Below are 26,560 nucleotides of genomic sequence, written 5' to 3'. Positions count from 1 at the left end.
ATCCGACATTTACACTTACTTCCTGTTGTGATTGGTGAGCTGTACAGAGATGAGAAAGGAGCCAGGATTTGAAGTTCTCTTTTTTCATTATTTTAAGTCCTGAATGTGAATAAACAAGTCTAACACTATGAATGCCCTCCAGGAGATGCTGTCTGAAAATGTATGCCATTTTCCCCACATTTAACCAATATTGCGCCTCACTCCTCTCTATGATGGGGGACTTCCCACTTCACACTCCAGTGTGAATTGTGCTCATTAGTAGAGATGAGCTTCCCCTCTAAAATTAAGGCAAAAATTTGTATTATTTCATGATGCCTGGGAGCCAAGGTTGAGCTACATGTTCAATGCACACCACCTGAACTAAAACATTCCTGCATCTACAAAACTATTTTATAAGTGAAAAGGGGCAAATCATTTACCAGTATAGTGAAATCAATGATGCCTCTTCTAAACACTCTGATTTAATTGATCTCCACACATTTAATTATCTATGCTTAGCTGAATCATGTTTGCTGTGGTTGTACCATGAGGGTCACCAGATGCCCCAGCTAGAAAATGTTTCATGCTTGATTTAGACCTAGAAACCTCAATGTGTGCTAACAGTGTGTGTGAGTGTTTGTGTCTGCCTGTGTGTGTGTGTGAGTGTGTGTGTGTGTGTGCGCGCGCGCTCCTGTGTCAGTGTGGGAGTGAAACAGAAAAAGTGACAGAATTATGACAGGATGAAACCCTTTTGGTCGCGCTTACTTGGAATCAATTATGTAAATACTGAATAATGCAAACGCTAAATTTGAATAAGTCTGTTTGGAGTGAAAATACTTTGGTGTGGTTTTCTACCTAAAGCCAGGAGTGAAGACTGGGCGAACGAGAGATAGAGAGAGAGAGAGAAAGAGAGAGAGAGAGAAAGAGAGAGAGAGAGAGAGAGAGAGAGAGAGAGAGAGAGAGAGAGAGAGAGAGAGAGAGAGAGAGAAAGAGATGAGTAAAAAGTGCTAAAATGAGGATTAGGCTGGAGAATGTCACTGGCAGACAGTTTTTGCAGTTTAACTCCTGATTTGTCTTTTTAATTAGAAAGAGAAAACAGGCAGACAGGACAAAATAAGAGCTAATTCACTGACATACTATATCTCAATGGGAATAAGTATGGTTAGCATATTCATCATGTGTGCTAGTATTAAATATCATTGGTGAAGGCTTTCATCCCTGCTCTTGGTTTGGTCCATGCGAATGCTCACCTAAAACTCCAGTGTGTTAACAGCCAGACATGACTAACACTGAGTAGCTCGGGTCAGTACGGTAAAGGCATTAAAACGGCTTTTTAACCACTAATACTGCTCAAAATAACACCAAACCTCTGCAGTAGCAAAATAAGTATCCCTACACATAAATCGAAGCACCAACAACATCGTTAGCGAACCCGGAGTTTATTAAAAGAGTGTTTCGAAAGACCAACCTGCTTCCTTAATGCCTGACCAACTTGAAATCACAAAGCAATTCCTAAAACCTGACGTGTTTTAAATGTATATCTACCAAACCATATTTAAATGAGCTACCATTTTTTGTTCATTGTTCCTCATCTTTCATTAGCATATACGACTACTACATAGTGTGACTAGAGACTGAGAAAATAATTTCCACTAGTTAAACTTTAATTTACAAGTAGAAAGTGTGTTTCCTTGACATGTGATGTCAAAATGTAACATAACCTGCTTTCTCTCACACACACAGAAAAAAGAAACACCTATCAGGTTGTTAAGTCTGACGTAACACTGTTTTAAAATATGAGTTCACAGTCCAAACGCTTCATCGAACAAAACAGACAACGGACAAACCTGTGAACAATTACAATCACTTCTTTCTTGAGTGAGATACCTTTTCATCGACAGGAAAGCGGTAAAATCACAATTACATCATTGTATTTTTTACACAGCTCTGCACCGGAAGCCAGCACTGCAGCATTGAGAAAATTAGAAAAATTAGAAATACGAGGCCGGGACCAGCTTGGTCCCCGTTAATAGTATATTTTATATTTAAAATATAAAATTTGATTTTAAATTGACAAACATCACATGTAAAATCCATGACACAAACAGGATCAAATAATTTATCTCTCGTAGTTCACTACTGTACATTTTCCCATAGTGGTTCACCAGAAGGGGGTTGACTTCACCTCTCTATAGAGGGAAACCCACCTAAGATGAACAACGCAATCAATTAGTTATTGGTTACATTTTTGCCAGCACTACACCAACAGGGATCTACATCAGTGATAAGAGGTTTATCAATATATGGACTCAAAATGCACAGCCTCTATCAGAGGAGGACAGCAGTCCAAATACATATGCATGAATCATCACACATGTGGGTGATATGCACACCTGCATGCACCCACAAAAATACACATGAACTCACACACAAGCATTGACAGAAGAGTAGATTTAATAGAGGCATGAATTGGTTAGTCTAGCTGTTGGCTCATTAAATGTGTGTTCTCGTCACATAGTCAGGGGAGGTTAAATGAATTAACACTTCATCATCAGCCTGCTTTCGCACCACAGACAGTCACACAGACAGATAGAGAAAGAGAGACTGAAAAAAGACAGAGAGAGAAAGAAGATGGAGAAATATCTACAGACATTTTCTCTATTCTCATTTGCTCAGATCTCTTCAAATTTAACCTAAAACTGGGACTTTCAGCAAAGTTTAACTTTTTCTGTCTGGAGAAACACCTTCTTCATTAATGAATTTCAAAATCGCTTTCTCTACCCTCAAAAATTGTATTCACTGTAGCAGGAACAGTTTAGTCGGACTGGGCTCTGATTAGGTCTAGCAGTTTAGACCCACCAACAGAAAGTGTTCTCATTTTGACCCCCTGTACTGTTTTGCTTGGATGCACTTGGCATTGGACTTTTTTATTGACTGGATTTTGTTTGAAAACTTCAAACTGAAAAGAAAACAGTTCCAACAAAAAAAATATCCAGAATGAATACCAGATTTCCTGTGTTCATCAACATTATGTAAGATGAAGCAATGCAATATAGGGATGTCACAATATGAGATGTTGCTATCAAGATTATTATTAGAGAAAATATCACGATTATTATCAGGGAATTTATAATTTACAAGAGGTTTTTTTTCAAATTGAGAAAAAAGGGGTGGATTATAATCTTGAAGATGTTGGAGCATATTCAAAGTCACTTTTAGATAGCATGCTTTGCAAATTGGATATACAATTTAGGGATGTCTTCTACAACTCTCTGGTCATTTTGTAGATATCCAAAATGCTCCTGTGCAGCTGATTTAATGAGTTTTCTTGGTGGATATTAAGCTGGAATGTCAGTTCCCATCTCCTTAATGCTACAGCTGCGTGGCACGGATCTCACAAACGTACACAAAACAAACTGGTATGCACACACATTACGGCAGGCTCCACTGACACACCAATAAAAATGACTCACATGATTTGTTTTCACACAGCAACAATGCAGCAGTGTGCGCAGCATAGATATCCTACCTTCTACATGGTAGAATGAAACTGTGATGGTATGTGACCGTGGTTATGGCAAAATTGGTTAATCCCAACATTCCTAATACAATATTAAACACAACCAGCAGAAACACTTATTCTCATTAGCATGTTTGAGTCCTCCGTGCACTAATACGAGCAACAGTGAAACATGAGATGTTTAGTTTGAAAACATGCTTTCCTTACAAATACTGTACCTGTCACATATTATACATTACATATGATTCTACATGTGAGAAACAAGTCAGATGTTTGTAATTTTGAATCCAAAACAAACTGCAGAACAAATCAAATTCAGTCATGTAAGATCAGACATAAAACCAAGACTTTCAACTGCCTTTGTTTTTAACTGTGATAAATGCAACTTAAACTGCTGCTTAGAGGAGTTCCTAACCTGAAACTTTGTTTCAACATCAATCCTTATATCCCATATATGAGAAAAAGCACCTGGGAAAGATTACTTTTTTTCCTCTGGATAATAACTCTCGTCCAGCTGTCTCATTACATCACGACTGTTCTCTGATGGGTGAGGTATTCCACTCTTACACATTTGTCCTTTGTCCCCCCCCCCACCCCACCGCTCTACACCGTTCAAAATCTCCTCAGCCGGTGAACGCTCTGCTCGTCAGCAATTATCGTTGCTCGAGATGGGGGAGTGCTGTACGTGTTCGCCTATGTGTGTGAGTGAGTGCGAGCGTGCACAAAGGGCTTAGCTGCTTTAACATGCAGAAAAGATGTCAAGTCTGTGATTACACTGGCTGATAACAAGTGGTTTAGCCGTGTGTGAATGTGTGCTTCTGAATCGCTGTTGTATTTGACATTGTCAGTTTCTATGAGAAAGAAATTCAGAGTTTATATCTGTGTGAGCGTGTCTGCGCATATGTGCACCTTCACAGTATGTCACACTTGCAGACTGAAAAGCCATGGTCATGGTGAAGATGCACTCAGTCTCAACATAAAGCTCTCTCACTCCATTGCCATATCTAAACTTGTTTTTCAATACATTCTTTTTTCTTTTTCATTGATCCATTATTCTTCCTCTCCTCTGGAACTTACACCCTTTCTCCTATCCATCTCTTCCCCTCTCCCACCCTCTTGTCTTTGGCTAACAAGCAGCGTTAGCTATCTAGCCGGCTGGCTGTCGGAGTCAGACATCTGAATCTATTACTACACCACGCTCCAAGTCTCTTCTCTTCGCCTTACAGCTCATATAGCCTGTACTGGTTTCTCTTTCTCTGAGATCGCTGGCCTAATGCCTCCATGTTCTTACAGCCCTAGCCTCTGACTAACATTAGCAACATATTGAGATTTGGTAAAAATAACTCTTTAGTCCTGTTTAATAGGTGGGTCATCATGGGAAATGCTGGAGGACAAAACAGAAATAAATAAATATGTTCAATTTGTGTAAACATTGTAAAATGCCAGGCTGACTTAAATGCAGGTGCATCCATAAAAATGCATTTTATGCCCACATATATCCTAAGTGTGTGCATTCTTGCAACAACTAACTACTGGATGTTTAATAGACAGTATAATGGCTGCACAATGTTAAACTTTCTGCTGAAAAACAATGGTTTTATGGTTCTTATTTTAGATACACATTGTAATGTGGGTTCAAGGGGGGGTCCATCCAGAGATTATTTTTGGGATTGCTAAATCAACATGTCCATCTGGTGCTAGAAAGCAAACACTCAAAGCAGCTGAAGTGATATGAATTGACAGATTGATGCAACCAGGCAAGTTCAGCAAGGAGGGACAAGATGGTGGGTAGCAACGTTTAATTTGTCTTGAAATCATAGATGTTGTGTGTGGTGAGGGCTTTAAACATCACAGATTTAATAATATCCTGCAGTGCCGACACTACATATGGAGACAAAGGAACCACTTAATTAAAAATAACCTAACGTTGTAAGAAATCAATAAACACAAGGGTATTAGCTGAAACAACAGTAGACAGATCTATTGTGGAGAATTATATTTGGTGATCATATACAAATGTCTTTAAGACTGAGACAGCAGGGGGGCTTGCTGCTTAGCAAGAACATCGTGTAACTGAAAGGCTGCATATTCAGTTGAAAAAACAACATTTCCACCCTTGTCAAGTATAATTTCCTTGTGCTTTACACAGCAACAGCATGGCAATGCTGCTAACAAGTGTCATCATCCACTGTGGTCTGAGTGTTTGTCATTGAAGGTCTGACTTTAAAGAATGTTGGGCTTTTCACCCTGGTTTTCATCATCTTTCTTTTGGACAGTGTCAAATGCTTTGCTCTGAGTTATCATTCACACACGCACATGCACACACAAAAAGGAGATAGACTGAGGGTTTGAAAAGAGAAAGAGAAAAAGATGAGAGACAGAGGAGGATGTATAAATGCTGGTAAAACATGTTGCCCAGGAGCACATGTTGCTGTGCAGAGCAGCCAGCATCCATCCTGATTTTTAATCCTCCGGCAAACCAAACATGCTTCAACAATGCCATCTAGTGACAACTCATAGGGTTACACCCAGTTTAACTTAAAATATGCAGCCACAGGTAAAATGGGATAAAATGGGATGTTTTGAAAGGCATAGAGGTGGGCCTGACTTCACAGCAGAGGAGTTACAACACCGTAACAAATGAAATAATACTAAACTACTAAAATTCGCCTGACAGTGACATTCGTACATGATATCAAATACATGATATCAAAAAAAGACTACCTGATTTGCGGTTGAACTGCCTACACAACAGTCTGGTGAAAATGTTAAAGGAAAGAAGAGGTATGAGCAAACATCAGGAGTGACCAAATGGTTCCTATTTTCACGCATTTCAGTCAGTTTATTTACAGTTAAACAGAGGACGTCACCTTATTTATTCTAAAAAGCATGGCTTCATTACAAACAAATCTTTGCCACATTTTGCATTTTGTGAAATTTTGATCATGGTGAAAATATGGCAGGCTGAAAGGCTTGGATTAAAAAGACTGGAGAAGAAGAAGTAGAAGAAGGAAGTGCAAGATGGAATGACACATAGAGAGTAACCTATTTTTCACACTTAAATATATATATGAAAATTGCCTCCAGGGTTCCGGGCTGGAACTCGGGTGGTGTAGTATAAAGAGCAGCAAAGTCTGCTAGTCCAGGGCATAGACAGTATAAAAAATGGACTTAGCCTCTCCCCCGGGGCCCGTTCTTTCAACTTGATCCAATCGTATTCGCCTCTTGGAGCCGCCATCTTGTCAGACTTTGAATCCGACTCATTTCCTCTTACCAAAAAAGGGCATTGATGTGGCATTGGGGGGAGGGAGATACGTCTGTGTGGGTGACGTTTAAGGGATTAGCCACATTAGCTCACATTAGCTCCATCGCCCAGGAGCTAGGCTAACTGAACACGTTACTAGATAAAAAGGAGTGGGAGTCCTGTGTCTACACCGGCTATTATATGAAATAAAGTTTTTTGGATAAAAAAAACAAAAACACCGGCTGGGCGAGTTGAGTGCAGGCATTCCCGTGTCTCTAGCGGAGATTACACCGGCTCCGGGAGTAAAGTGCAGGCAGCCAGCATGATTTAAACTGATATTCAACACAGTCCCATGCCCATAGACAAAAAAAACCCAGTGCTTCAGATTAGCATCTAATGTATGTGTCTTAGATAGCAGGCTGTACTGCAAGTTATGGTGCAAGTGCGGCTATTTAATTAGCATAACAAAGAAAACATTAACATAGTGTGTTCCTAAACCATCTGTTTGTCAGTTGATTTGAAGAGCAAATCATCTTGTCACTTATGGTAATACTACCACACGAATAGCCACGGTCCAGGTCGAGATGCTGGGGTTAGCGTGCTAATCCTGACAACTAGCCTCCGAGGAGAAGTGAGGGCCAGAGGCTACCTGTCAGTCAAGAGGCTGCGCCCCTAATTATTCATTAACTTTAACCTTCAATCCAATAGAAATTAGCCTGTTACAAAAATACCCCCCCCCCCCCCCCCCTCAGTGTTGTCATGGGGATATGACTGAAACATACAGACAAAAATGGTTTTTGTAAACAAAAGCTAAATGGGTTTAATTATGATGTGAAAATCGGACTGTTTAACATGGGGGTCAATGAGAAATTGCTCTATTGTGCAAACTACTCCTACTGGCCACTCAGAGAACTGCAGTTTTTGGCACTTCTGTATTGGCTCAACCAGGAAGTCGCTGTGGTGGGGGCTTGGTCCAGGGAGAGAGGAGGTTGGGGTAGATGGATGGCAGTTCATGTCCCATGTGACTGCAAAAAGTCAATATTCAGTCATTTGAACTGATTTGGTACTGTATGTACTTCTCTAACGCCATGTATATAAATTACATAATAAACATATGTATTATAACCCAAACCACAATCTTTTCCTAAACATAACCAAGTTGTTTTTTGCTTAAATAGGTTCTTAACTGAAGCGGCACACAGATTGTTCGTGTTGCTGGACATTTGTAGGGTAACGCTCAAATAATTTATGTGTAACTTTTCGTAAGATATCATACAAACCGATGAGGATAGTTTATATGTATCTGTGTCTTATTCTCATTTTCTAATTTAAATTTCCCCACATGGGACCTTCTAATAAACCGATCTTAATTCAAACTGTATCCACCAAATGTTGTTGTCCAACACTGGTCTTTCTTTAGAGACCGCAGATAAAGCTATCTTTCAATATAAAGGTATAAAAGCTAATCAGCTGGCAATGTTATGAATATTCACCCATTACCCCCAAACAGGTAGTAAAGTCTATTCTTCTCACCTACCTAGGAAGCTTCTGAAATTCAATAGCTTAAAGCAGATGCTTGTTATTATTTATGTGTGCAAATGTGTGAGATGCTCAGCACTGAATGCCTGTGCATACTAATAGTATTTTGTTTGCAGCACGAATGACACCTCTGAGGCAGAGAGAATAGTGGGGGGAGGAAAACAAACACAGGAGGTGCTAATGAAAGAAAAAGGAGGTGAAGAGACGAGGTGTTAATGTAACTTGTCATCTCTTCTGTGTCTTCACTCAAGGTGTAACTGTTGAGGTCTAAATGTAGTCTCAGAACAAAGTAAGATGAGACACTGAAAGTTGTATACACTTTTTAAACAGCACTTTTATAGGTGTGGCGAAAGGCTGGGCGTCACAACGACGAAAGGAAATGTGGAGTGGGAGTTGGCAGAAGAAATAAAAATAAAATACTGAGGAACACACAGATTATCACATTCCCTGGTGTACAGCTGTAAGATATGACATATCAACATCATCAAAACTATTTAAAAGTAATATTAAAATTGTGTTTTTTTTTTAATCGTTTGTATGTCCGAAAAACAGCAGCCATACTGCGTCACAGCAATATTTACATTATTTGGATGACGTAGCATGTGTTGAATAGAATAGAATAGAATCAAAATCAAAACTTTCATTCATATTTTTTTTTAAATATAGCTTTTAATAAAGATTCTACATACTCAATCTTTAATATCAGCTGTGAAAACGTAATTAAAAAATGTGGAGTGAAGGTGTAGAGATATTTGACAACTATTAGTGCTAATCAGTCACTGACAGTGTTCAAAACCTGATCCTGATTGAAGTGGCAATATTTATTTTTTGACTGCACAACGCTTCTCCGTCAATTCTCCATCATTGTCAAAGCAGAGCCAAATGGTGTGGGATAGTAAATAACACAGGCAGTGTGGCATGTAAGAATTAGATGAATGTAGGGAAAATACTTTGAGCTCTCCCCAAGAAGAATAAAATACCTGTATACACTTCCAATCAATGTGGAACCTCAGAAAAAGGTTAAATATAAATATTTGTATATATATATATATATATATATATATATATATATATACATACTGTATATACCCACACACACACACACAAACAACTAGTCTCGGCAGTGGCGGCTGGCGCTGAGACATAGTAAATGGCTAATGTGAGTGTTTATGACAGGCAGCCTGAGGCAGTGTGGGGAGCAGCTTAGCTCTCTGACAGGTGTTGCCTCCACACCTCCCTCACCCCCTCCTCAACCACACAGCCTGCCTGCTGGGGAGCCAGGAGGGCATGTGGGGAAATACACTGGGGGAAATTGCTATATATGTGTTGTGCATTGTGAAAGTGTCACAGCAGTATGCATGTGAATGCATATTTGTGTGTGCCTGTCTCCTCTGAGAGTGAGGGTGGAGAGACTTTTTCTTTAAGGCACCCAGCTGTGCTGACGCTGGTGGATGCAAGGATGCAGAAAAATTTGAATAAGATTCCCAGGTACTTTCAATCTACTCAAACGCTGAAGTGATGCAACAAAATACAGTACATCTCTCTTTTTTAGTTTCTTTTCTTTTAGAGTGAGAGTCAGAGTTTGTCAAATTTTAGACAGTGGAGAAATCAAGCTGGGAACAATGAATGTGTTACGACAGTTCAGCAGAAAAGGGTGAGAGTCAGAGGTGAGACCTAGAGAGGAAAAGGTGTAATGGGAGAGGCGATGAGGGGTCACATAAAAACTCCAAGTTATACACTTTCTAGGCTTCTCACATACTGTGTGTACATATACTTTAATTCTATCAACACCTGTAAGCAGAAAAAACTTCCCCTTCTTTATACTGAAACTTCTAGATAAAATTCTTCTTTACACGTATACCCAGATACACTCCAAGCTTCCAAGTAACAAAGTTGGGACATCATTTTTATATTTCAGTTTTATATTGCGATGCAACATCATTAAATGTTAGGAGCCCATATCAGTGTGAGCTAAGCCAGCAGCTTTATTCACTATTCATTACAGCTGGCTGGAACACCGAAAAAGACACTGCAGAACATATCAATTGAGAAAGAGAGAAGAGAGAGCTGTAGGAAATCCACAGTGTTTAATATTAACAAGGCCAAGAAGGAAATTACAAATTCATGATCTGCAATAGATCAACGATTATCAATATACATGTAAGAAATGCCAATCAATGATTTTATCTAAATTCGCAGGGGGTTATTTAGATTATAGAAATGACTGTGAACCATGTGACTGTGATGGGAATACATGTTAACATTCATAGTTTGTTCATATTTTTGTTTCCATCCTATATTGGATATGGATACTGTTACTATTAATACAGCCTGTTGAACTAGATGGTCATACTGGTGTCCCAACAGTCTACAAGGACCATCAGGGATTTTCCTTGCTCTGATGCACTGTCCATCACATTTATGTTGCTACAACACTCCATACATGATCTACTGCAGAGTGCAGAGATTCTGTCACCATGGCCACGGGTAGTCAAGGTAGCCAAGGTACTGTAATAGCTATGAAAACCAGGTCCCTAGGACCGGCGCTCTCATCGTATGCCATCATGGGCTTAGCGGCCAAGCTCTGTACTGCAGCACTCGCCTGTTTTAAGTGGCGGTCCTGTGCCCAGAAGTATATTCGCCAATTCACTCCCATACATGCGGGGAAGAGGATCTCTCTACCAAAACATTTTTTAGATACAAATCAAAAGGCTCATAATTATCTTCAGACCCTCTACAATTTTTTTTTTAATGTTTTGATCATTTAAGACCCGAACAAAATGGAGTTATGGGCAGGAGAGGTGGGTGCGTGGCTAAAAAGAGCCGTAAAGAAACACATTCAGCAGTTTATTTCCCGTCTCCGTAAAATCCATGTCCAGCAGAGACACAACTCACACTTTAAACATTGTGTTTGATGTTTTTATTATTACTGTTTTTCTCATGGAGTCCTCCCGCATCCACCACACACACACACACACACACACATATACACCCACACACACACACACACACACACACACACACACACACACACACACACACACACACACCTGTTAGATTACCACACCAAATAGGTCAACCCCAGACATATTTTCTTTTGCAAAATAACGCCAAATTATAATACGTATTATATATTTTTTTTAATCAATGAAATAATCAGTAGAATACTCGACTACAAAAAGATTTGATAGATGCAGCCCTAGTTTTAATGCGTTCTCCGTGCTGCCCCAAGCTAATTGGGGTTGTTAGCTGTATTTAGCTGTTAGCGACTGTTAGCGTCTCTTTAGGATATCTGCGTTAATAGTTGTTGGATGAAAAAATTGTTTCGATGGTTTATTTGATGAGTGCATTTGCTGCAAAAGACCATGGGATGATTTCATGCTGGAATTTCACTTTAAGATACTGATTTAAAGCATCCATCATAATTTTCAAGTTTTTCAATGGACAGTGACAAATAGATATATAATTTCAAGAGTGTAACAAAGAGAAAATAGAGAGAGAAGAGACACTATGCTAAATTTGTTAAATAGTGCATTGAAGAGTGCAACAATGTGACACTGAACAATATCCTAATCATGTTCACTCAAATATTTGATAGTCTGCTTTTACAAAATGCATTTGCCCTTCTGCAATACAGAAACCAGGGTTGTAAATGTACATCATAATCATTCAACAATTCACCAGAGCCTCAGTCCAGTGGTGCCATTCAAAGTCTCAAGAATAAACAGTGAGTCCGCACACTAGAATCAGCTCCAAATAGCCTTTAATGCACCATGTAACGTTTCAGGCCCCAGCCCTTCATCAGACATGATGAATTCAAAGTCTCAACACTAGAGGCCGCTGTTACAACAGCTTTCTCCCCCTGTTAAATGATACATAAAATATTAAATGTTTGCCTATCTCACCCCTAAAATTGGGTCAAGGCAACTAGCCTGAAACCAACAAACTACTGACATAGGTTGATAAGAGAGCGGTGAAATTATGGATCAGACATGTTTTTTGAAAAGTTTTTAAATTTCACTTTTTTTTACTGACAAAAAAACAAATGCATACAGAATTTCACACACTACCACATTTTAGCCTAAACATGCTGCATTATCTTACCAAGAGAGATTTGTGAAATTAGCCAGGACACTAAGTTGTAGACTATTCTGCATGTTTTATTAAAAAGATTAAAAAGTGCTGGAGATGGGTACGTTTACGAAAGGAAACCTTCAAATTAAATTATTCTAGTTGTTTTGATTTTTTTTTTTTTTTAATAAATGAGGAAATTCTTGTTTAAGTTACACAGTTACATGGCCACAGCTACTGTGTAACACTGGTGGTCTGTTGTTTTGACAAAGTGTAAATTAATCAATAGTTTTGGGGGATATTAGAATAAAGTACAACCCATCAGGTCCAAAAGTCAAAGGCACCGCTGACACCTGGTATAGAGCCAGTAAGGGTGCACTCACACTGTCCATCCGTACCGTGCCCAAGCACGTTTCACGGTTTAAGTCTAGTTCGTTTGAGCAGTGTGAGTGCAACTGTACCGCGTCTAGGTGCGGTACACTTGCTAGTCACGACCCGTTCGGGAGAGGTGGGCTTTTGTAAAGCACGTTTGCACATGTACGAGCATGAGCGTGCGCACGTGTACGAGCACGAGCTCGAGGCCTACAGCAGTTCTGACGTCATTTTATGTGCGCCTGTTTGGACATAGAAAAAAGAAGGGCGGACCATGCGCGGACATATAAAACAATGGCGGCTAAAGGTTCACGGTGGTGTGATGCGGAGGTGGAGTGTTTACTGCAGATTTGGTCGGATAAAAATATTCAAAAACAGTTGAACAAGATGCACAAAAACTCTGAGGTCTGTAGAAAGATTTGTTAACAAAGCGACGCATCGCGATGAAGTCAATCAATGCTGGGACGTGCTACGGCGTGATGACATATAGGCTTGCAAGAAGCATTCCGCCGAGGCCCAGGTAGTGTGAGTACAAACAGGCCTGACCCGCGGAGGGAGAGGGAGGGGGGGAAGTGCCCTAAAGCACAGGGCACGGTACGGATGGACAGTGTGAGTGCGCCCTGAGTCTCACTCACCAGTATCTTAGCCTTTTCTTGCTCTTCGTGGGCCATTCCTTTCTCGATGAGGATAGCGGGCGTCAGCTTATCCAGGCCGGTGGTTGCTCTTGTCTCTCTCTCCCTCTGAGCCAGTTTGGTCAGCTGCTCCTGCACCAGGGCCTGTTGATGCTCAAAGCTAAAGTAGGAGAAGATGAGAACAGTCTTCACATTTAACCTTTAGTTATCCAGAGAAAGTCACCTTAAAATTCAAGTGCTTGTTCACACAGAGAGCTACCCTACCCAGTGGTTTCTTTTGATCAACAATAATACCAATATCTTTCAGATAAATAAAAGTGGCCAAAAAAACATTGAGACTGAGAATAAAACTCTTGAGTGATGTTAGTAATTATAGTAATCCCCATTCATGAATTGTTGGGTTAGGGTTTATCATGAAAACTACAGTATAGCACCACACTACAACACCAGAAAAACATGAAGATAACACACTTAATAATGAATTCCAACCTCCCATACAATGCAATCCAATCCAGCATTGCTATGAAATATGACCTCAGAAATTACCATACTTTTTGCTGCCATATAGTTTCAATAAAATTTCAGCTTCACAAAAAAGGAATTTATTTCAAGACTATTGTTTTGGGTTGCCTGGAATATTAATACTACAGGTCCTGACACAATTGATTTATTTGCCCTAAGAATTTAAACCAGTGAGATGTTGGCCAATAGCCTATTTCTGCAACTTTCTGTTAACGACATGAACCTCACTACAGAGGTTAGGCACAAATAAAATGATACAATGTTTCACACATTTCCAGGAAACAGCCCTCACTGTATATAATAACTCTCTCACCTCTGCCTGACAGAGAACTCTGGTCTCTCTACTGTTTTGTTGTATATATCATTATTGTTATTGTTTATAGCACACTGTGCACTGTATATATACACTATGTATATATTGGATTCTATTTATGTTATGTACAAAGTGTTTATTTGCTGACCCACTACTGCTGTTAAATAAATAATTTCCGAGTCTGGGATCATTAAAGTAATTCTATTTTATTCTAAAGTGACAGTGACTAAGAACTGTTGGACATGCTAACATGTAAATCAATAGAGGCTCAGGATAGTATATGAGCATTCCAGCAGCATAGCAACATGCCTGCTATACAGACAGAGTAAATCAGCATCAGCAGCGTTGACAGGTCACTCGGCATGTGGATGTCCACCATAAACATTGATCATTGGCATCAAGTGTCTGCTATGTTATACACCTGTCACCTCCACTGGCTATTAGCTGCATGTGCTAATACAGTGGGCCCAACTTAAATATATGAAAATATATGTTAGGATCATAAGTTGCAATAATTAACCGACATCTAGGAAAGCATCAAATCCAAAGTTTGCCAATGCTAATGCACTAATCATAAGTTACATGCAGTGTTATTGCTGGTCTTTCACCATATATGGCTGGATAACAATAAAAGGGACAATGACCATGACATTATAAGCACCTACTTTTTGCGGATCTCTTCCTGTATTTCTGTAGTGGTGGGTCCTACTGGTTCTGGACCTAAACATTGAATAGGATGAATATCAATATTATAGGCAATTACAATATGGATCAGTTTTCAGAACAGAGTAGCAAGACAAACAGGATACCCCCCATATTATCAAGCAACAGTTAAAAATAACTTTAGCAGTAAAACTGACCCGTATGAGAACATGTTTGCTGAATGCTGACACAGTGGGCCTCCCGATGGGAGCTCTGTGAGAAGGAAAAGGTCTTTGACTGAGACTTACTTGGTGGTGGTTTGTGAGTGTCTGGTGGAGACTGTGGTGGCTTGGCGCTGTCAGACCCCTGAGATTCCTTCATCCGCTTTAGTACATCCTCTGAGAGCTGGATAGAAATGTGACAATTAACAAATGTGCATATACAGAAACACACACACGCCCCTCGTTGTGCATACGGACAGTTGTATATCTTGAAAAGCAGCAGTTAAAAGAGTACATTATTCAGCCTACATAAAGAGTTACTTAGCTGTCTGCCTACATGACATGAACACAATATTCATTTACTCGTTACAATTTGAAGGTTAAAAGGTGGAACACAATGACAAATAATGTTTTCATACAACTGAAACAGTAATGATTTGTAACGTTAAATCTTTAAACTCATGCTAATGTTACTGTTGACTTAAGTTAGTATTACAGTAACGCATTAACTGTTAACGTCAACCGTGTGAATGTTGTTGCCATAGCAAATCTCGCGTTAGTGGACAGTACGCTGTGGAAATTTTGCACTGCGTTATGTCTGAGTACATGTCCGCTTGTTTTTCACGTCTTGCTAACTTAGACGTCGTAATTTATCAAGGTGTTTTAAGGATACCCTCGCTCCCTTACCTGAAGACAGCGAGTAACGGTAAGGCTATCTGGGCATAACGGAAGGCGACGGTGACACACGGGGTATGTCCGGGTTCATTTGAGGACGTGGGACCTGTCAGCCTTCAAGTGCACCGGACAGACACCGCCACAAAAGCCTACTAGTTAACCGTTATTAGCTTTAGTTATCATGCCTGCTAACATATCTCAACCTTAGGCTCATAAAGCTGCAACAATAAGTAGAAACGGTACGTTATATCTACCTTAACTCCTTCAATTACCGTGACCTTCTCGTTCTCGTCCAGCCCGAATGACACTTTCCTTGAGGTGCTGCCATTGCCCCCCATTTTCACCAGCTGTTTGTTTACACCGGATTAGAAAAATAATAATAATAACCGTGTCTGGTGTTAGGACAGGGAGACATAAATGAGAGAGCTGCTAGAGTCGCCTCAGCGACCGGTGGATACAACCAGCAGTCCAATAAAGGTCAAACTGGCGCTACAGTATCCTCTAAGCTCATTGGTTGGATAAAATAATTCAAACTCTGACTCATAGTCGCATGGAGTGACGGGTTGATGGGAATTGTAGTTAAACTTTAGTCTGACGTGAAATGTTTAAGGACAAACAAAACATAAAAATAAAGCCCATACTGGTCGTCTCATCAACACATGAGAAATATGTGAAGAAAAAGCCCTTCTCCGGAGTGTAGTTACCTGAAGAAACCACAGAGTGGTGTCCTATCCTTAATTTGAATTTACTGAATTACCTAAACAAGCCATTGTGTGGTGTACTATCCACAAAACAAACATGACATAGTTTGAAATAGTTTATTCTGTAGGTCACACAATGCTCAATACATTGCATTAATATGGGCTGAATATTACACAATCAATGCACTTAAATAAAAAGGCAATTTACAGATCAGCAAACTGATTTACCAATCACTATACAGCAGTTATCACCAACACTCAATTTTAAATATATAATATTTCTAAGAGTCAGGCAAATACTGCAATTTCTTGGAAATACACATCTTCTTTACTGCGTTGTTGCTTTAAAATGCTGTAAAAATAAATGTATCTATATTTTCTGCAGACAGGTCAAAACTATCTATGAATACTGCTAGCTTAAATACAGCAATCCAGAATACCAAACACGGGGGCACTCTCACATACATAATATTTCCTTGGCAGAAATAGGTAACTGTGATGTGTGGTGGTTTAAAAAGTTGCATGATGTTGTAATAGTACCAATACATATGACAAGAACTGACAGGAGCCAACACTAAAAGTGATTGCCAGGCTGGAAACTCGGCATCAGCTTTTGGTTGCTGAAACTGAAAACATGCCATTTTTAGTCACTTTCATTAAGATATTATGCAGTTATATATCACCGTATCAATGAAAATGTGACAACAGACCCAGAAATGTACAAATGTATATTTAATTTTTTTTGTTCAAGTTCATCTGATTCTTTGTCAGTTTAATCAATTTACGCATTCAAAGTCAAAACATGTATTTATTTTGTGGTGAACCTTTTTGCTGTCCTTATTTTTAATATGTTAGAAATTGGTTGTCACTGTTGGCAACCAAAAGTTGCCAATTTCTCAAAATGGTTGCCAATGGCAACTGTTACGGCAAAGGCAGTCAAGCCTAAAATGGATCAGAGTGGAAATTTGCTCTGTGACAGTCCAGTAGTTTTCTTCTTGACACTCTTGACCCATATTTCACACAACAGTTGCCTGAGCCTCCCTTAATATTAAACTTTATTAAACTCCATCAGTATACAAACATGTGATACCATAAAATTAAGCAATTGGTTTGTGGTCTGATTTGAGTACTTGTAATAACATTTGTAGAAAATCTGAACACAGGATATTGACGGAGAAATTAATAACTTTGAAACCCCTTCGCAGAAAGCAAGAACTATATGCTGATATGGAATGTCCAATCTGGAATAAACAAAAAGGTTTCTGCATATTTGTTGTTCAAATCACACACACACACACACTGACATCCTCAATGACTATGTAGCTAACAAATGTGCTTTCAGTAGCAGGAATGATTGATCTGGCATAAGTAATTAAAGCAAAACCCAAAATAAATAAAAGAGGAGAGAAATGACAAGTAACGAGCTAACAGCTGAGACACAATTTGAGATTTTAAATTGCCTGCATTTAGAAGTTACTGATTTACCTATTATATTGCAGTGACACACATCACGCTAACAACTTTCACTTGTTCACAGTAGAGATGCAACGATCCGATATCCGGATCGAATATCGGCTCCGATATTGACTAATTAGCTGGACTGAATATCGGATGAATGAGGCCGATCCAGCATTCAATCACACACAGCAAGTTTATTAAGCCATTGTTTGTTGGGTTTCAGGCAGCAACCATATTTTATAATACATTTTAAAATACCTGTTTGCAGTGCACTTTACATGGACGTGTTATTTATGTTTGCTGCAAATGTACACTTTATTTGTTAATTAATAATTTCAAGTACATTTTTATTTGTGTTAATTTATTACCCTTTTTTAACAAGGCTAAATGTTTATGTCAAGCCTGATGCCTTCATTCACATGGCAAGGTATATGGTTAATTTATTCAACAGTAGGATCTGTAATGGGTATCGGCCGATACGCTCAGCCCAGGTATCAATGTCGGATTGAAAAAAACGGGATCGGTGCATCTCTAGTTCATAGGAGGGACAGCGGCTACCTCAGAAGACGAGGTATGTAACGTCGCCTATCAAAACAAATTAGCACGAGTCCTTGCACTGTGTAGAGAGGCACAGTGAATCTGTAAAAAATTATGAGCCAGTTGAGTCACAATTCTAATACAAGGCAGCAGATGGCAAAGTCAGTTGAGATGCTGTTACTTTTTGTGGGAATGTACAGATGTTGAGATGCCATCAAAAGAATGTTAGATTTTTAAGACTTGGGTACTTAAAATGGGGTTAAAACGTCATTGAGAATTGAGCAGTTGGTGCATGATGCTGGAATGACAAAACATTATGCTGAGACAAGTCAGTAAGCTCCTGCATTTAAGTGCCCATTGAACAGAATTAATACGGAGAATGTCAGGGCCACAATCAGGGACAGTGCTCCTAGTGTGGAGCTACAGCAGCAGTGCACTCTGGCAACAGTGTTACAAAAGCAGTTGCTAAATTCAGTCCTCCAGATAATTGGATAGCAAAGGTCTCTCCTTAAGTGTCCACTTGTTAACTTATCCTGGTTTCAAAGCAAGACCAACATTACCCGTTCTTGGTGTCCAACTACTGTGTTCTGCATTTTTTTGGCCACCCTGCGTTACACACGCACAACATTTATGTGCAGATGTATAACCATTTCTCTTCTTCTATTCTCCTCTTCATTCATTCACACATTGATAGGTCTCCAACGGTCAGCTTCAACGCTGTTAATGCTGCTTGACCCATAGAGTCCAGAGGCAACATCATCCAAGTATGCTCCAACCATACCAGAGCTTCCGGGACCAGAGCCATCAATCTGGGTGGAGTAGAACAGGCCCTGATCGGTCAGTTCCTTGCTGCCAAGGGTCGTAGCGACAGTCGGGGGAAGGTGCACGTCACTTTCGTCTGGCTCATCCACCTGTGACTTGTAGGAGAACAGGATCTTGGGTTCTGAACTGTAAAAAAGAAGAAGGTAGTGAAATAGAGGAAGAAACTGGGTCAAAGAAGAAAGTATTCTGTATATGCTGTATGATTCCTTGTACAAACCCAAAGAAGCCCTTAAGGAACGTGACATAAATGAGCGGAGCAAAGGTGGAGAAGTACAGGAAGGTGGTGACATCTACACAACTGGTTCAGAAAAGAAAAAAAGACAGGTTTATGACTGTGTGAACAGTCCCATTAAAGGTCGTAGGATTATTATCAGCTTCATACACCAGGCATTATCAAACATTTCTACCAAAAAGGATAGTTAAAGGTCCCATTTTATGCTAATCTTCAGGTTCATACTTTTTCTAATTCTTGTTAAACACAAGTTGTACTGGATTTTATTACACTACCAATAAGATCTTTATCAATAAAGACATTGTAAAAAAAAAAAAATCCAGTAAGGTATTGTCTCTTCAGTTTTCCCATTACAACAAAACCAAGAGCAGCCTATTAAATATATTCTTATGCATAAACTACCATTCAAACATTAGTATAATCAGATGGCAGATGATAGATAGCCTGGTACTTAATTTTCATCTAAAGGTGGCATAATGTTGAAAGAATTTTCCAGGACAAAACAAGATTTCCCAGGATTTTACTTTGTCTCTAATTTTCCATAACTTGAAAATGTGTTAAATGTTCTACAGGTTTTCCAGGACTCATGTGATTGGATTTAGTTTTGATACTTTCAATATAGTTATATAGCACCTCGGGCTGCTTTATGAAAAAATTTAAAAAAAGACGTCAAATCTCACTTTTTGACAATATGGGACCTTTAAAAGGAAAATGTTCTCATCCTCATGACTCATCCCCCTAGTTGCCCTGAAGCCATAAATCTATTAAACTATCTTACTCAAACTAAAATACTCACATAGTTCCATTTAATCTGTTAAATAATTGTATTATTTAATCTGTTTAATTATACTAACCAGAGTCCCTCTATGATTCCAGCACATAGCAGAGCACTGCCCAGGCCCTGGACAAGGTTGAGTAAAGACAGGATGGCAGCATACACATAGAAACTCCTTTTAGCTGGACAAAGAAAACAAAACAAGGATTAATGAGCAAGAGAGGATAAAATGCTTTCAATTATATGGCATCAAAAAGCACAGTCCTAAATCTGCAGCACAACCTTGTGACTTTGCCGCAATTAAATTACTAACTTACATGGAAGAGATATCCTCTCCCTCACTGGAGTTTTAGGCAAGATCACAATCAAAGAGTACACCTATAAAAAAAAGGATTACATCATCAAACATTAAACATCAATTATCGGGTATCTGTCATGAGTTTAAGTTTAGTTCTCATGCTGCTTCTGCTGCATAGGTACAGGTTACTGACCAGGAAGAAGAAGCAGGAGCTGGCCAACCAGAAGTGCCGTCCCCCGTGACCGTAGATGTTGAAGTCCTCAGCAGAGAGGTGACTGTCTGGGTACAGAATCTCTAGTGTGCCCTAGAACAATATTTCAGTTATTTAAACTGAATTCAGTTGCCAAAATATCCTGCTGCCACTTCTGATTACCTGTGTGATGGAGTAGGCCAGAGCCAGCACAGCAGAGATAGCCAGCACACGTTTTATACTGGACTTGCTCTCCAGGTGACCTGTTAAATGAATAAAGAAAGAGGCTCAACAGAAACAAAAACTACACAGACATTCGGTCATTTTCATAATTAGATTCAGTGAAAATGATCATATTTAGCCTCTTACAGATCCAAACCACTGCTGTGTTTCAAAGCTAGAGGAACATTGGTATGATATGGTACCAACCATGTCATGCCATGTCTGTCGTTGCAAGGGAAAACAGTTGTATGGCCAAGTGGTCCCTTAACCTCTCTCCTCAAGACATAAATATACATACGTTTTTCTCTTACAGTAAAAATGTCTCTTATAATTGGTGTATTTAAATGTGTGTGCATATTAGGGTTCCCTTGTCATTACATACATTGGGTATGACTGGAAAGCTGACACTTATGGACTCAATGAGCCCATTATTTTAGTGAGGCATGTTTTTGAGACTTAAATTCAGTGTATAAAACGAGCTGTTGCGATCTCTAGGATAATCACAGCCTCATGAAACTTTACAAACACAAATTCCAGACCTAGGAAATTCAGAAAAAGTATGGCTTTCCTAGGTGTGCTGAATAAAAAGTTTTTCATACCAAATCACAGCAACCCCAAAGCTGCTGCAATACTAATAAAAAGTTCATATGACACTGCTTTAAGCCCTTTAAACTCTAACCTTTAACATTTCCCCAACAAAATAAGTTTTATTATATATTTATGAACACAGATTGAGACAGTGCTGGGCTGTGTCTCAACTTAATCTTTAGGTTCCCAGCTTTAAGATTATGTATTCTATGTGGCATCTTCTGATAACCTTTTATCTAACCATGAACATACCCTGTTGCCCACCCCTCTAAAAAAAGAAAAAGGTTGCAGAATGGTAAGGGTTTGAAACAGATGTGTTGTGTGAAAAGAGACTAAAACACTGATGAATGCAGTAAATGAAACTGAAACAAATAGAAAAACTAACCGAAAGCGAGTCCCAAGATGACAACACTGAGCTCAATAGCCAGCAAGAAGAAACGTGTGATTTCCCACAGCACCTGAAGAGACAACAAACAGGTCACACTTAATGCATTATATAATCATTCATGTGCATGTGTTTCTTCAACAGTGCAGCCATGACAGTGTGCTATGGGAACAGCGGGTTCATCACTGTCTGGTATGTGAGGAATGTCAGCCATGCCTTTCCTTTCGGACATGAAATTCCCAGTCATGCTGAAGCTCATATTAGCCACTCTGGGTAAGCAATAAAAGAGGATATTGTGACTGATGCTTTAACATGGGGGAAGTATTTATGCTACAGAGCTGCAATCTGTCATTTACTACCCGTCATTAAAAAACTCCAAGAAACCCACACTGTTTTCCACACATAAAAACTAAAACCCCGGACCATTTAGAACAGAGTAGCTCAAGTTAACAATTTACCACAGGCTGTATGTTCCACCACACAAAAAGCAGTTTATCCTCCAAAAGGACAATATTTGCTGTAGGTTACAGTAAACTACAGCTCAGAATGTTTCTAGTGCCAGTAATCTCAAGTTCCTGTTTCGCAGAACAAGGCTCTTTCATTTTTTTGATAAGAAACTTCTTGTGTCATCATTGATACAGTGTCATTTCAATTATCCATATCGTACTTGCAGCATTTATCAAATGCATCCCCTCAAATTCATGTTGGTAGTGATGGATTCAGAAAGGTAGGACTGTTGCCAGCTGAGCTCAGAGTAGAACAACAGAAGCTTCATCATACATACAATATTATAAGTGGGTATGCTCCTCAATATTTGTGTTCTCAGATAAAAATAGTCCATACTATTACACCAGGTCCACTGCGTCTTCAAAGTTCCTTGAGTGAATAATGTAGCCACACACACATACAATGTTGTGGAACAGTCGTCCACTACATATCAAGCCTTTAAGGACCATGAGGTCTGCAGTTTGACTGGGACACTACTGCCAGCTAAAGTGGAGAAGACATCCTACCAACGCACATTTTCCTAAGGAAAAGTTACTACGTTGAGCTGCATGAGTAGCTACACACAATAGCATGGCAGAATAAGAGTAACTTAACCATCTTTCTACAATGTAGTCAGATACAAAGTAGGACTATGGAACATGTTAACAGATTTATAATGAACCGTGCAATGACATTGTTATTTTAAATGTCCATGTTCTTGTTGACTTGGGGAAGACTTGTGATTCTTTATTGGATTTTAGGATTTTGCTTGTTTTGGTTTTTAAGTTGAATTTCCTGTGCTTTTTTGTGTTTTCTTTTGTCTTCGAACATCTTATAACCATGTTGGAAGTAAGTGTTTTCACTTTAACATGTTATCCTTTAATGGGAATATCCTGGTTAAATAAAGGTTAATAATAATAATAATAATAATAATAAAAATAATAATAATAATAATAATAAAATGTTTGTGTTCTTTATATAATCTCTTAAATAAATAATCAGTCAATCAATCAAATGTCTATATTATTACTTAGAAATAGAGTTGATAATGATCTTTTATATTCAAATTATATAAATTATCATTATTTATAATTAGATTTTTCAAAGAATCTTTGATTAAAACACTACAGAAAAACATTACTTTTTCTGTTATTCACAACCCAACAACCATGCGTTTTCCAAAAATGTTATTTATGTTTCAAGTGGTTCCTTACTTTGTCTATGATGGTGGCAGCACTGGACGCACTAACTGTCATGGACACCACGGCACGAGTGATGCCAACTGCCGCAACAACAAACACCTAAGAAATAAAGGGGAAAAAACATGTTAGATCATACAAAAACAATCTGTTTTCTCCAAATAATAAAAACATGTTGTGGAGGGGAAATAGGGGAATTTACAGCTATTAGCAACAATGCACTGGTTTCAAAAAACGTGCAGAGTTCCTTTGTAGCCTTGCCAGGCATTGTAGAACAAAGATATCCCCTGAACAAGTGAGCACCTTCCATAGAGAAGTGACAGATTATAAAGCATAGCAGTAAACACGAAAAAAATTAATCAGAAAGTCTTTCCACAAGGTCGTTTGTCTTTGTTGTCAGACAAAAGTGAATTGAAAGGTATTAACAGGTGTATTGTGCCTTCAGGCTTTTTGGAGATCAACACCGCAGTCATATTAAATTATGCGATACTTTAATTAATAAAATTTGCCTTGTGGCATGATGCCAAGCTCGAACTAATTACTTTCAATACTGTATATTGGCATTTCTGTAGTTTGAGTCCTACCAGCAAGTAAAAGGTGACGAAGATGGGGCTGGAGGTGAGTCGAATCTTTGCTCTGGCTGAAGGCAGCTTCCACATCAGGAATACAAAGAAGGCCACATTAGGGACGAGCAGTAAAATGTCCCAGAAGCGTACCCTAAAACAGAGGGGTGAAGGGGATAACAGAGAACTTTCTCAAAAATGATTTAATCTTCAGACAGCAGATGTTTTGTATTGTCTGTCAGATTATTCACTTTGAACAGTTAGTAATGTATTTCCATTTTGTATTTCATGCACTGTCACACATATATTGAAAAGCAATGTATGTCTTTCATAGTTTTCAACTATTTCTTCTGCATTGTGATCCTGTATACCTGGAGTCTCCAATGTCCTCGTACAGAACTTGCAGACATTTGTGAGGCTTGCTGATGTTGGCTTCAGTGTCAGGTTGCCAAGTTGGGAATGTTGATGTGTTCTCCAACGGAGTAGGTGAAATCCTTCCATTGTATTGAGCAAATCTAACCACAGCAGTCACTGTGGCCAGCATGGTGTCAGACCCTGGGGGGGAATGTGTTTATGTCAGATATGAATTTAAATTGATTACTGACATGAGCGGAGGCAGACCTGGTCTTTAAGTTTCCTCTTTTTGGAGGAAGTTCAGGTTATAAAGTGGGCTTTGTTATGGGAAGGTCATTTATATCATTCTTGAATATGAACTGCCTGTCTACTACTGCCTCTCTCCTGTCTCCCCAAACAGGTCAGGACAGATGCTCGTCTTCCATAGAGGTGGGTCTGTTCAATGTTCCTGAATGTTAAAAGGAAGGTTTTTTGTTGCCAAGATTGCTCGATAAATACTGTATAAAAATATTAATATTATTATTAGCAGTAGTAGTAGTAGCAGTAGTATTATATAGATATGGCGACTTGCTGCTACTCATGGAGGAATTGTTGGGTCTCTATGAATCATAAATAAGTCAAAGTGTGGTCTAGATCTACTCTATATGTAAAGTGTCTTGAAAATAACCTTTGTTATGATTTGGCACTATAAATAAAAGTGAATTGAAAAATAATATGAGAGGTTTAAGACTAAAGGGAGTGTTTAACTGAACCGGCACCGCTTTCTCCACTTTAAGATACACATTACGTAACAAGTTCGGCTGCCATGTTAGCCACGTCTGGTATTAAATGAGAAGTTCCACAAGACAAATAAAACAATGTTAGCATTTACTTGATACTCAACAGTTGGATGGTTGACATGATACAGTAAATGTTGCCTAACTTGGCTGGAGTAAACAACATATAACTCAATACCGCTCTTCCTGGAGGTGAACATGTTAACAGGCAGCTAACCTAACGTTGATAAATCATAACGTAGTGAGCCCAACGTACGTTTACTTTCAGTTAACGTTAAGGGGGGTTTCAGGCGTAAGCTAACGCTGCTACAGCTTGCTAACTGAGGTCGGAGGATGTGCTGTTTGTATATTAAAATGATATTAGACACACAAATATAGTAATAACGATATTGCTAATGGTAACACGGCTCGCTAATTAATATTAACGTTAGGTACCGCTGCTTTAAAAGCCGACCGACTCACGTTAGCATCAAAACAAACGTGATACTAGTGCAAGTGCAATGACGCTGAGCCAACGTAACGAGAGCTTCAGCTGGTTAAAAAAAATAACATCTTACCGATTCAGTAGACTCGGATTGAAGGATACAACTGCTGTGAAATATTTTTGTAATGATATGGCTTCAGCGCATGGTTTACACGCTGTCATACACCCTGTAATCGATCAACAAACTGATCACCGATACGGGACATAGCTGTGGATAGTTTCGTTAACAAATTTCCCCAGTGAGGTCAGCTGACACTCTCGCCAAACAAGTGGAGCAATTCTCGCGAGATGGCACTGTGACGTATGTTTGACTTTTTTTTTTATATTTTCAAATAACTTGTTAGAAGAGGCACTCTCATGGGCATATAAGGAGTGTCTCCACTTCTTCCAAATAGGTTATATAATGAATAATGATGATGATAATAATATATTATGGCCAGTGGCGGTTTAAGGTGGTCATGGGCCCCTAGGTTACTGTTTGTTTGGGCCCCCACATTATTAATCATGTTTTATCAGAACACCTGGGGCCCCTAGGCTGCAGCCTAGGCCAGCCTGTGCATTAATCCGTCTCTGATTATGACATGGTTTTAAGGTAAATTTACTCCCGCAGCCCACTTGGTGTGTGTGTCAGAGGTGTTACCATAGTCTTACCTAATCAGCAGCGACGTGAATTTAACCAAATCACACTCCTATCTGTAATTACATTTTAGATACCCATAATAGCATTTATCCTAGTCAAAATGTATTTATTACTGGTCAG

At 39.1% G+C, this 26,560-nt stretch overlaps 2 protein-coding genes across 2 annotated transcripts in view; both read right to left on the bottom strand.

Moving 5' to 3' along the window:
* The window catches only part of chchd6b (coiled-coil-helix-coiled-coil-helix domain containing 6b), a 69,479-nt gene extending 53,271 nt beyond the window's left edge, over nucleotides 1-16,208 (bottom strand). Inside the window, exons 1-4 of the mRNA XM_083938537.1 lie at nucleotides 15,985-16,208; nucleotides 15,143-15,239; nucleotides 14,858-14,912; nucleotides 13,361-13,517 (exon numbers count right to left, since the gene is read on the bottom strand). Coding sequence (XP_083794663.1) covers nucleotides 13,361-13,517; nucleotides 14,858-14,912; nucleotides 15,143-15,239; nucleotides 15,985-16,068 — 393 coding nt within the window. The 5' untranslated portion in view covers nucleotides 16,069-16,208. The remainder of the gene's footprint in view (nucleotides 1-13,360; nucleotides 13,518-14,857; nucleotides 14,913-15,142; nucleotides 15,240-15,984) is intronic.
* Nucleotides 16,209-16,599: 391 nt separating this feature from the next.
* tpra1 (transmembrane protein, adipocyte asscociated 1) lies at nucleotides 16,600-26,024 on the bottom strand. The gene is made up of 11 exons (XM_083939903.1): nucleotides 25,874-26,024; nucleotides 24,558-24,741; nucleotides 24,208-24,340; nucleotides 23,639-23,725; nucleotides 21,939-22,011; nucleotides 20,927-21,006; nucleotides 20,747-20,857; nucleotides 20,573-20,633; nucleotides 20,335-20,437; nucleotides 19,466-19,546; nucleotides 16,600-19,374 (listed from the first exon to the last, which is right to left on the bottom strand). Exons 2-11 carry the CDS (start codon nucleotides 24,728-24,730, stop codon nucleotides 19,107-19,109), a joined length of 1,170 nt encoding a protein of 389 aa, XP_083796029.1. The 5' UTR covers nucleotides 24,731-24,741; nucleotides 25,874-26,024; the 3' UTR covers nucleotides 16,600-19,106.
* Nucleotides 26,025-26,560: the final 536 nt, after the last annotated feature.

The sequence above is a fragment of the Echiichthys vipera genome (assembly GCF_963691815.1).
Source record: "Echiichthys vipera genome assembly, chromosome: X".
Classification (NCBI taxonomy): domain Eukaryota; kingdom Metazoa; phylum Chordata; class Actinopteri; order Perciformes; family Trachinidae; genus Echiichthys; species Echiichthys vipera.
This window is presented reverse-complemented; position numbering and strand designations above follow the sequence as displayed.